General features: G+C 39.1%; 1 protein-coding gene across 1 annotated transcript in view; it reads left to right on the top strand.

The window, feature by feature from the left end:
- C7 (complement C7) overlaps positions 1 to 12,265 on the top strand; it is a 46,020-nt gene extending 33,755 nt beyond the window's left edge. The window contains exons 15-18 of the mRNA XM_081054424.1: positions 400 to 591; positions 4,166 to 4,256; positions 6,879 to 7,063; positions 8,580 to 12,265. Coding sequence (XP_080910550.1) covers positions 400 to 591; positions 4,166 to 4,256; positions 6,879 to 7,063; positions 8,580 to 8,761 — 650 coding nt within the window. The 3' untranslated portion in view covers positions 8,762 to 12,265. The remainder of the gene's footprint in view (positions 1 to 399; positions 592 to 4,165; positions 4,257 to 6,878; positions 7,064 to 8,579) is intronic.
- Positions 12,266 to 12,612: the final 347 nt, after the last annotated feature.

Genomic DNA, 12,612 nt, shown 5'->3' with positions numbered 1-12,612 from the left:
GCTAATGATATGCAAATAAGCACAGCTCTTGGGAAAATTCTAGTGAGACTTAACCAAACCAGAGAGATAAGTGGCAGCTATGAAAAATCTGGTTTTGACAGAAGGCTAGATTTTAGGACACTATTTATAAGGTTTATTCATTTTAAGATGTCACATTGCTTTGAGGCTAGGCATGGGAAAGTGGAAACTGTTTTGGTTTTCACTCATTCATTGGCCAACTACATGCCAGACACTGTGGGACATGTCTTTTAGGACACCCTAAGAGTGAATTCACTTCTCCCACTTTGCCCTCTACTATGAAAAAGCAGAGCAATTATATCAGCACCATTCAAGGTTGTCATTTTTTTAAAAAGATGGTTAAGGAAGGCAACCCTTGTGTTCTTTTTTTTTCATCTTTAGAAATTGCCTGCGTTCTACCTGCACTGATGGATGGCATACAGAGTCATCCCCTCAAAGCTTCCTACACAATTGGTGAGAAGGTGACCTTTTCTTGTTCAGGAGGCATGTCCTTAGAAGGTCCTTCAGTATTTCTCTGTGGATCCAGCCTTAAGTGGAGTCCTGAGATGAAGAGTGTCCAGTGTGTGCAGAAAGGTAAGTGGATCTCAGGTCTGTCCTAAGACACCTGTACTTAGGTGAGTCTTGTGATGGTCCTTTATGGCACTGAATTGTCACGATCGTGAGTTCTTCCCTCCATCCTTGACCCCTTATAGAAGAAGGAGGTCAGTTCATAGACTGCATAAGAGACTTTTTTATATGGTACAGATAGACTCATAGAATGCAAAGAAAAGTAAAAATAGCCCTGGTGAGTCTTGAATTTTAACTGAAATCTTTTATATCAAAGATCCGCTTTGTATCTTCTATGGTGCTAAGAAAAAGGATTTTTAAAAATGAATTTCTGGTTTCCTCCTAATTTCTTAAATGCACTTTTATTAAGTATAGAGTTGAGATCATAATTTTTGTAAAATTCTGTGAGTTTTATTTCTGGCCTCTCAGAGAATTTATTAGTATTATTGAAATAGAAAATTTAAAAGCATGTACATTTAACACTGCAAAGCAGAAATTATTGAAGGAAAAAGTGTTGTGGTTTGTGAGGTTGTTCTCAAGTGTGGAAATCCAAAAGTCTAGTGTTTTGAACATCAAGCAAATGAAAATGCTTTTTTAAGAACCGAAGGGGGGAAGAGATTTAGAAAGCCAAAGTATTTCTTGTCATAGATCTTTGAGATGAGGTGGAGTTGTTTTTAAAATAACCTCCTCTTTCTTCCTTGTTTATAGTTATTAATAAATGAAAACTATGTTTGTAACAATTACAAACAGGAAAAAAGAAAAATTCAATTGCATTCTATTTTATATGGTATTCTTATTTCTCTAGTGTATAATTGTCAATTCAATGCTGACATTTGTCCTCTATAGTGAGGATGAAGTACTAGATTCCATGACTGATGCTTTTCGGTGAATTAGATGGTCACAACGAAGAAGAGCAGCTGCATGGAGCCCTGTGACTGACAGCAGACATGGGCTGTGGTGTTAACGAGACCATAGACAACAGAACAGGGGGCAACATGTCCAGGGGAATGCTCGCCATGCCAGTTCCCGTGTGCTTTTAGCTGTCAAAGGCCCATATTGGAGGCAATTGTTTTATTTTCTACATACACTAAAGCATAAATATAAATTTATTTGGGCCATTGGAAGTAATGGACCTGTGCCAGTAATTCTAAAATTAAAGGGAACAATGTACAGTTGATGAGGTTGCTCTTTAATTCCAGATGGAATTATGTACTTGTCTTTCTAAAATGTCTGTTTCCATCATTTTATAGCACAATTTGGTGTGAAATTTCTCCCACTCAGTAGCAAATTCTATCAAAGTTTTAATTACGGATGTTTTCCAGACCTGCGTATTTTTTAGAAGATGTGGATAATATAACTATCCTTAAAATAAGCCGGTGATAAACAAAATATTCCAGGTTATTCAGCCTCCAAAGTTAATGTTTTAAAACACCTACTGTATCAATAGTCTTTTTTATTGTGGTAAAATATACATAACATAAAGTTACCATTTTCACCATTTTTAAATGTACTGTTCAGTGACATTAAGTACATTCCCTTTATTGTTCAACCATCACCACCATCCAACATCACCACCATCTACTTCTAGAACTTTTTCATCCTGCCAGACTGAAACTCTGTACCTATTAAACACTAAACTCTCATCACTCCTCATCAGTATTTGTCTTGATGTGAAGATAATTTGGTCTTAAAATAGTAAAGGTACACACCATAGGTGGGCCCCAAGAGAGTATTTGGTTAATCAAGCTATAATCAAGCTATGAAGAAAACAAAGCTATGCTCTTCTTAAATGCAAAAGTCTAGGGTCTAGGTAATTCTATAAGTGATATTTCACAAAGAAGTTGTAATAACGTTTAGAAAACATTTAAAATCTCACATTTCATCCTTAAGAATGATTAGCAAATAAACTTCTAATCATAATACAGAACTAATTTATGTGGCTTTGTTATTGAACTTTAGTTTGGGTATATTTAGATTAGGCTTTCTTAACCCCAGTGCTATTGGAATTTTGGGACTGGTAATTCTTTGTTGTGGGAGCCTGTCCTGTGCATTCTAAGATGTTTGGCAGCATGCCTGCTCTCTACCCACTAGATGTCAGTAGAACCCTCCCAGTGGTGAAAACCAAGACAACCAAAAATGTCTCTAGCTGTTGCCAAATGTCCCGGGGTGGGAAAAAAATTGCCCTTGGTTGAGGAGCACTGATCTAGATAATGCTGTTAAAAAACATATTTATTTTGGAATACTTTTAGGTTTCAGAAAAGTTACAAAGATAGTTTCCATATACCCTTTATTCCCCTTTTCACAATATTAATATCTCACATAATTTGCCATAATGTAGTTGGTCAAAACTAAGACATTAACAATGTTATAATACTATTGACTAAACTACAGATTTTGTTCATATTTCACCAGTTTTCACACTAATGTCCTTTTTGAGGTCCAGGATACAATTCAAGAAACTACGTTGCATTTAGGATAATACTATTTTAAAAAGTAGTGTTTAAAGAATGATACTTGTTAATAGATGTTGCTGGACATGGCAGGAGTACCTCACATTACCACTATTTTTACAAGTCTATGACTTGTTCGCGAGATTTTCCTGTCTAAAGGAAAAATGAGCTGTCATGTCTAAAGCTCTTAAGTTTTCCAAAGTAAGAAAGTATTCCACAGAGCATATTAAAACGCGCTCTTCAGCTCTTCTTTACTGCTTTATAGATCTATCCAATAGGTAACTAGTATTATAATGCAAAAGCATATCCTACTGAATCCCATGGTAAAGAAACTGGCAGGAGGTGAAAATAGGAGGGTGTTGTAGATTATTCTGATTGTAGTCAGGTATATAGCCAAGGTGATGACAGTCAAATTATGCCCTTGTAAATTGGACCAAGATGTTTTCCTGCCAAAATTGGAATGCAGGTTGATGTTTGATCAGTTTGTAGAAAACAAAACAATGGAGAGGGTTTTTATTAGCATAAGTACCTCCAGATATTTACTAACTGTTGAGAGAAGGCCACTTGGACATTACTGTAAGAGGTAATTATAAATCTCCTGGGGATACCAGAGAGTTTCCATGTAGAGGTCTAGTTATATGACTGTTTTCTGTAGGCACGGGGCAAAATGCAGTTCACACGACAGTTCATAAACACCAATTTCTTGACGAAAGGGAGCCTGCTTTACTGGCCTTGATTCAGACAAACGTGGGCTTAAACCCTGGCTTGACCAGTTTATTAATTGTGAACTAGCACCAATTTCCTAACTTCTCTGACTCTTACTTTCCTCATCTCTTAAGTGGGCATCTGTTAAGGAGGATTAAATATCACAATGCATAAAAAAATGCACGGCCAATAGTAAGTGCTCAAGAAATGGTAGCTACTATGACCAATGAAATTATTAAGTGCTCCTAGGAACACTGTATTTCTTTTTCCTTTTTCTATTTTTTTCACTTTGTTTCTTACAAAATCCTTTCCAGCTTTAACATTTACTGTACAAACTTGCGGTATTTGAGCATATTACAGAGCCTGGTTCAACAATTAAAATAACATGTTGTTTGCCACTAAGAAACTCTTCTAATGATTGCATCTCCCTTATCCTTTTCTTTTAGAAGCCCCTTTAACACAGGCAGTGCCTAAATGTCAACCCTGGGAGAAACTGCAGAATTCAAGATGTGTTTGTAAATTACCCTATGAATGTGGGTAAGCTTATTTCTCTTTGTTTTATTTTATTCAAGATAAATAAAAAATGATTTCTTACATGCTAGTCTCTGTTAGATTGAAGGTGTCACTTATCAAAAGTTAAGGACCTTTGCATTTTAATCTGTTCCATCTGCTGCCTGTATTTGCCTGGGTCACCAGGGCTGACAACTTGTGGCATCAGGCAGTGCTCTAATCTGGCTAGAGAAAGGCTGAAGGACTACTCCAGCACTGCTTGTTCTCTATATAAAATGGTTCAAAATGACAAAACTGTCATCTGTGGGTTTAGAGCTTGAGAGGATTAGGACTGAAATTCCCTTGAGCAATAAACTCTTAAAGCAATACCGATAGTGAAGAGAAAAAAAAAAACAACAGCTGCTTTTCTGATTCTTGAAATATCTGTTTCTGGATTGCGTTGTAAGACTGCGACCCAACTTGACATCACTCCATTGTAGGAGGATATCTGAAGTCATTACTGGATGTCTGTGTCAGGGTCCTGGTTGGATACAGATGGCATGATTAAGTTCAAACAGAGAAGGTTTACAAGTGGGACTGTTGACTGAAGTGTGGGAGAGTAAAGGGTACTGCCAGCCAGAGTGCGGGGTCGGGGACAGATCACAGCTAGGTATATATATTCATGCCCAGGCCCGAAGGAGCTAGGGGAGGAGCACTGATGAAAACCTGAAGACAGAGAGGGAGACGTGAACAGGGCAGCTGAGGAGGAGTTGAGTCCCTCATTTTAGGGACCTCAGTGGTCTCTCCAGAGTGAGCCAAGGAAATGAACGCCCCAACTGCACTCTCTTCCCTCTTTCCAATCTCCTATCCGTGCTCCCCATTGATCAAATGCACCCAAAGCTAGAGGACAGGGAAATCTGTTGATGTGGTTCATACATGTCAGCCTTCCAGGCAGGGTGGAGGAGAGTGGAGAGTGACTCTGGAGAGGCAAATGGGAGAAATCCAGGGCCCGGAGTTATTGGTTATCTTTAAGGATAAAAATCAAAAGACAAATTTACTGGCCAATTACTTGGCTTTCAATTATTATTGTCATCAAAGTACACATCCCACTCCATGAACCCCTGCAGTGGGTAATGGTGATTGTGGTGGCATTTTATAGGAAGTAACTTCTTGTGTGAAGAAGACAACTAAAGAGTATAAATGGCAGTGGTGGTCGGCCCAGAATATTCTGAATGTGCTGTCGTTTTCTATTAACCTTTGTTTATGATGATTCACCTTCATCCTCTTTCTACCTTCCCTGATCATTTAGTTGGTCTGCTGCCTGCTGTTTATAGACCTGGTGTGTTTTCAAATCAGATACTGATGACAAGGTGGCCTTGTAAAGTCTCTGCCTTTTCAGCTGTTCTGAGTAGTCCTGTTTAAAGTTCAAGTAAGCAGATAAAAAAGAGAAATAAGGATTTGTTTCCATTATGTGAATTACTACAAGTAAATTTAGCTCTTGGTCAGAGAAAAAAAATGTTAGAGCTAATACATATATATGTATATATATATACACACACACACATACATATATGTACACACAATATATACACATATACTTAATTAGATTCCATCTACTGTATAAAAATATTTTGTCTAAGATTTCACTACAGTAATGCCTTCCTTATTCATCAGCATTCAGAAATATGATTGTTTTTATTAGCAACATTTCTAAAAAGCAGGATCTCACCATCTTAGCAGCAATCTTAAGAAAAAAAGTAGTAATTTTTATGGAAATATTTTTAAACTACTCTGTAAACATAGACACTAACAAATAGTATGGAAAAATACTTTCATCTTCTCTTGAGGATTCAGTCATCACCTGTTGGATGGTGCTACCTATGGAATTGAACTCTCAGGGCTGCTGGGCTGGGAGAGCTAATTTCTCCTGCCGTCGATGGTCCCATTTGACTACAGTCTCTGAGTTTTATTTATTTGTTTATTTAACTAATTTATTTAATTATTTCAGTTCATCTCAAGTTTATTATCATCACAGTGATTTTTTTTAAATTAAAGTTTATTGGGGTGACAATTGTTAGTAAAGTTACACAGATTTCAGGTGTACAATTCTGTATTACATCATCTATATATCACATTGTGTGTTCACCACCCAGAGTCAGTTCTCCTTCCATCACCATATATTAGACCCCGTTTACCCTTTTCTAGAGCCTCCCTCCCCCTTACCCTCTGGTAACCCCTAAACTATTGTCTGTGTCTATGAGTTTTTATTTCTTCATTTGTTTGTCTTGTTCTTTTGTTGTTTTCAGTGTTATATACCTTTGAGTTTTTTATCTTTGCATATTTTCTGTCTCCTTCCTAGTCATCAATCCACCAGCTGTCCCCAGCAGACATTGTCTTCTCCTTTAATTTGCTATATCTGATCTATTCTAGATGAAACTAAATATCCAAGCTTGTAAAAACTGTGAGCAAATAAAGAGCAAAACATGTTAATTTTGAAGATCTGGGTGGGGGGTGCTTAGTAATGAAGGGGATTTGAGTTTCTGTTCCATCTTTTTGCTTTGGGTGATAACATTTGAGGCACTGAGCTCGGAGCCTGACCTTTCACTTTTCATCCTCAGCTATTAAGAATAAAAATCTTGTAAATAATGTAATTTAAAACGTCTGTTTCAGATCCTCCTTGGATGTATGTGCTCGGGATGAGAGAAGCAAAAGGATATTGCCTCTGACAGTTTGCAAGATGCATGTTCTCCACTGTCAGGGTAAAAATTACACTTTTATGGGTAGGGAGAGCTGTGCTCTGCCTGCCTCAGCTGAGAAAGCTTGCGGCCTGTGTCCACTGTGGGGAAAATGTGATGGTAAGGGGGCATTTCATACTTGTAACTATACAAATGCCAAAGTAATAGTGCTGAGGTTTAAACAAACAAAAAAAAATGCAGTTTTCTAGTTTAGCAGCAGATCAAAGCAGATACCTGAAAATGTGAAAGACTCAGATTGGTGTGACATGAACTGCTGTCCCCACTCACTGCCTTCCTGGGGAGCAGGTCGGGTCAAGTTCCTGGTAGCCACACTCAAGCCTGATGGTCTGCATGTCTCAAAGCCATGATGCCCATTCATGTTCATGATTTTGGCTCTGTTCTGTCCTTGTATTATCCATATTATGTTATCATTTTAAAAAATAGACTTATACAAAAATAACTATTTTTAAAAAAGAAACTTTATATCACTTTCTTAAAAGGAAGTCTCATTTGTCATAAATATTAGGTAACTATCAAAATACATAGAATGAAACAAAATAAGATTGTAGATTCCAGCTAGATGCTGCTGAGAGCTTGAGGGATAGTTTCGTTGGGATAAAGGGAGTTGAGCAAGTGTTAGGAAGGTGTTAAAAGCATACCAGTGCCAGGCTGATACTTTCTCCTAGAAGGAATCAGAGGATTTGAAGAGAACAGAAAGAGTTACTTTCTTGAGTTGTGAGTCAATATTTGCTAGTGCTCTCTCCAAGTAGCACTTACAATGATCGTGACTGCCCCCAGCATGGCCCACCTCCCATGGTTTCAGGTATACCACCGAGGGGGAAGTTCTGAGTCACCAGACCCACGTCACTGCCCTCAGTTTCCCCATCTGTCAATTTGGGAGTTGGACTGTGTGACCTGTAAGGTCTCTGCCAGCTCTTCAGGCTCTCCCCCTCTTGTCCTGTACCCACTGGGCACCTTTCCCCTCACTCCCATCGTGGTTTGCAACACAGACGATGACATTCATGATTCTAGCTATTTCCGGATCACGTTGGGTTTGGCAGTCACCACAGTTGGCTGGCTGACCTTGTTACTTTCCTTCTGGAGATACGTGGCTGATGTATTCAAGCCTTGAAACTTTAGAGCACACAGTGCTGTCCTCCCGAACTCATTTCTGGTTTGTTTTTGTGGGATTTGAGGCGTTTTGTGCTTCATCCTCTCTCTCTCAAAGAAAGTTGAATTCTTTGGTTCTTTGTCTCTGACCCTTACTCGTTTGACCCTTTGGCTCTTTATTGAGATCTTGTCATTTGGTCTGGGGGTTGAAAGGTTACACTCAGGTTCTGGCTCACATGGACAGCAGCCTGGAGCAGGAGAGAGCTGGACTTGGGAGAACTGTCAGCCTCACATGGTCCAACCAACAGGAGGCTTGGCACCAGCCTGGAAATCCGCTTATTTTGAATGGAGCAAAATACCTCGCTTTCCTGGTCCTACAGGCTTTCCTAGGGGGTAGTTGATTCCATCACTGAAGGCGGGAGCTTCTATAACACTCTAATCACCACATCGTGACTTTGGAGGTAATGTGCTTTGACGTTCCCATCTCCACGATGTGCCATTAAGCCTCTCTTGCTTATTTTTCCAGCCCAGGGCAGCAAATGTGTCTGCAGAGAAGCATCGGAGTGCGAGGAAGAAGGGATTAGCATCTGTGTGGAAGTGAATGGCAAGGTGCAGACGATGACGGAATGTGAGGCTGGCACCCTAAGATGCCAAGGGCAGAGCGTCTACATCACCAGCTTGAGGCCCTGCGAGGAGGGACCCCAGTAGGCTCCTGGGTGCCCGTTGGATTGCACAGAATCCAGCAGCCCGCTGTGTCTGAGTGAAAACACTCGCCTAACTGAGCACTTTAGACCACTTCTCCAGCATGGAGGCATATTCCTCTCTTTCCCCTCTGGTGTCCACTTCTCCCCTCAACTCCCAGCCACCTGCATATACACGACCCTTTGTTCTCCCAGACCTGAATCTAGATACTCTTTTTCTTCTTCTTTTTTTAAAATGTCAGTCAGGATGAAGAATATTCATGAACCTCTGTGTGAGCTAACTGTATGTTCTTGGAAAAATTACTAACTTCTCTGGACCTTGACTTTTTAATTGGAAAATTAGAGGATCAGACTTGAGAAACTTGAATACTCCATTCAACCCTATGATTCTTTGAAGTATGATGGACTCTGCCCAGGGGCAAGAACACACTCTCCAAGTTGATTAGGCAAACAGATTAGAGAGGCTGGCTTCCCTTAGTGACACTGAATACAAAGGGGACCTTGAATGGCTAAAGACAGATACCATTATTCTGTCCCAAATAATAATCTCACGCTTCATCCCGTTGACTCAAGTACCTCATGTCGGGATCCTAATCTGTCGAGAGATTGAACCACCAAATTGTGAGAGTTGAATTCATCATGCTTTAGCCATGGGTATTGTCTGCCTTCTTGTCTGAGAATGAATACAGTGCAGTCTTCTCTTTGGGGCTTCTTTTAGTACTTGTCCAACACAAGACCTGCACTTTGCCCCCATCCCCTTTCCTTTTGTAGGAAGCATCAGTTCACGCCTAAGCTACTGAGTGATTCGTGTCTGCCATAACAGCTTTCTCTTACTGTGGATACATGCCTATATTTTTCAGAGGGCTATGAAAGTAGATTGAATTGAATCATTGGTGTTCTATGTATTCCTTATTCATTCCTCATCAAAATGAAAAAGAAAAAAAAACAAAACACACCACAAAATGGCTGTGGGAGATGAAATGAGTGGGCTGAATGGAATTTAAAATATGCTTTTATATACAAATAAAATCTGTATTTTTCTGATACTATAAATACATTTTAACAAAATTTAAAATGACAATGATTAAAATACTCATTAAAGATACTATCCTTTGGAATTTTTTGATCTGTATTATGTTTAATTTTAAAGACTGGCTAATGTGTTCTTTTTAAATATATGTTTATTTTTTAAACTACTTTATTAAGGTATGATTGACATATAAGAAGGTGAATATATGTAATGTATAATACAACTTGATGAGTTTGGGGATAAGTATATTCCCATCCAGGCCATAAACATATCCATCACTTCCCAAAGTTTCCTCTTACTCCCTAAGAAGAAAGATCTTTCTTCTTGGAAATTTTTGAGTCTGCATTACAGTATTGTTAGCTATAGGTACTACAGCTAGCGCAAAGCTATAGTTATGCTGCATAGTGGATCTCTGGAACTTACTCATTTTACATAACTGAAACTTGACTCGCTTTGACCATCATTTCCCCAGTTAACCCTCTCCTGAGGCCCTGGCAACTACCATTCTAATCTCTGCTTCTATGAATTTGACTGTTTCAGATTCCACCTATAAGCAAGATCATGCAGTGTTTCTTTAGTTTACTTAGCAAAATGTCTTCCAAGTCCATCCATACTGTCACAAATGGCAGGATTTCCTCCTTTCTTTAAAGATGCACAGCATGCCATTGTATATCTGTACCACATTTTCTTTATCCATTTATCTGTGGACAGTTAGGTTGTTTCCTTATCTTGGCTATTGTGAATAATGCTGTAATGACCATGCAGATATCTCTTCAACATCCTAAATACTCAGAAGTGGAATTGCTGTTTCATATAGTAGTTTTGTTTATATTTTTTTGAGGAACTTCCATACTGTTTTCCACAATGGCTGTACCAATGTGTTCTTACCTGAAACCTAGGTCTGATCCACATCCAGCTTTACATACCAAATTGTCCCTTGAGTGAAGATTCAGATATAACATGTGACAGTTACAAGGAGGTAGGTTTAAGTTGATAGAAAATAATAATATTCAGAAAGGTTTAATTGAGGCCAATTGCATTTGTTAGAGATTATTATGGAGTTAATTTCTATCCTAGGTAGAGGGATAAATTTGAAAACGCCAGGCCCAGATACAGATTCCCAAACAAATAGTTGAACAGGTAATTTATTTGGGAGGAGGTAAATCAGTATCCTTCCAAAAGTTTCTCCCTTTGTCTTAAGCTATTATGGAGTTAGATGCCTACTCCTATGTACCACCACCCTCCTTTCCTAACTAATGCAGAGGATATAGTCAGCATTATCAAATGCTATAGGAGAAAAAGGTCTGGAGAAGATCAACCAGCAGATTTGACAACTGAGGGTTGAGAAAGAAGTTTCACACAGTAAAGATAAGTAAAAGACTGATGACTAGTTGGTGGAGAAGGAGAGGAGCAGTGCATGAGGTTGTAGAGAGATGCTGTCTTAAAATACTAAATTTTGTGCCTTGTTTTCTTTTCTGATCATTCTTACATTTGACCTTTCTTCTAGTTTGACAGAGACATTCACAATAGTCTGTAAGAGACTTAGGATTGTTGCAGCAAGAGAAAGTAACTTTTAACACAAAATCTTCAAAAAGGTTTGAAATTTATTAAATGAGTTCTTGAATAGCTAAAGAGAGGGCTTTGAAGAAAGTTAGAAGGACTGTTTAACCATGAAAATTGACTGCAAAGAGAATAGAGGGAGTGAGAATTTCCTTGCTTGCCCTTCCCTCTGCCTCAAACTAGGTGAGGGTCACTTGGGCAAAGATGGAAGGAACCTTGGAGGAGAAGGCAGAAAATACTGAGATTAAAGCCATCTGGACCTACAGGGGCACAGAACGAAAGGAGGGGTTGGCTGCTTCATTAACCATCATTAGCTTCAGAGAGCTACATGGGAGCCAAGCCACATCCTACAGACCATCACTCACAATTTTGGTGGACACTGCAAGTCACCTGGGCTGAAAAGCTGCTTTGGAAGATACCATAATTGCATTGGAGAGTGCTTTCTTGTGATGCTCCACACATTTCCTTAATTGACCAACGGAAGTGCTGCTTATCAATACCCTGAGATTTAGTGAGCCCCATCCAATGGCTCTGCATGTAATCTCCACTCCCTCACTAGTCCAAGGCACTTGTAATCCCCTTGAAACGATGGAAGGTTCTTGGTATTCATGTGGGGTATGGTGGGGTTGAGGAGGGCAAGCAGTAGTATCTGACAAATGACCTCTGGAACTCTGAGTTACCAAGCAACTAATTTGTTTGAGGGCTCCCCTCTCTGCTGGGCAGGTCATGGCTAATCTCAGCTTCGTATGGGAATTGTGAACCTGTCCTATTGTAAGGCAGCCACTCAGAGCTGCAGGTGCTGGGCAGCTGGTCTACCCAGCATTCCCTGAAACAGCTTATTATGTTCCTGAACATCAATCATTAATCACTTTTCTTTTTGGTTAAGATAAGTATGTGTATTAACTAAATTTTTTGAACCCTACAGTTTATCATTTGTTTTATATATTTTTTTCTTTAACTACCAAAGTTTCTTACATTTACAAACTCACAAACACCCTAACCCACCATAAGCATTTGGATTACCTGTAAGACAAACATAATAGCTCTTGGAGGTGATCATCATAAACTTGAAAACAAACTAGGATGCTACATACTTTGGGTACAAGATGAACTGTGTGTTCAAGTGTATCTACAACTCTTTCTCTGCGGTAGGAGAGAGAGGAGGAGGAGAGGCAAGAGAAAAGAATAAAAATGAAAAGAAGAGGGGGGAGAGAGAGGAGGGAGGGAGAAAGAGAGAAAGAGAGAGAAAGACAGTGAAAGAGAACTAT

Source organism: Rhinolophus hipposideros (assembly GCF_964194185.1).
Source record: "Rhinolophus hipposideros genome assembly, chromosome: 7".
NCBI classification, from domain to species: domain Eukaryota; kingdom Metazoa; phylum Chordata; class Mammalia; order Chiroptera; family Rhinolophidae; genus Rhinolophus; species Rhinolophus hipposideros.
The sequence above is the reverse complement of the archived record's forward strand: the minus strand, read 5'-3'. Positions and strand labels throughout refer to the sequence as shown.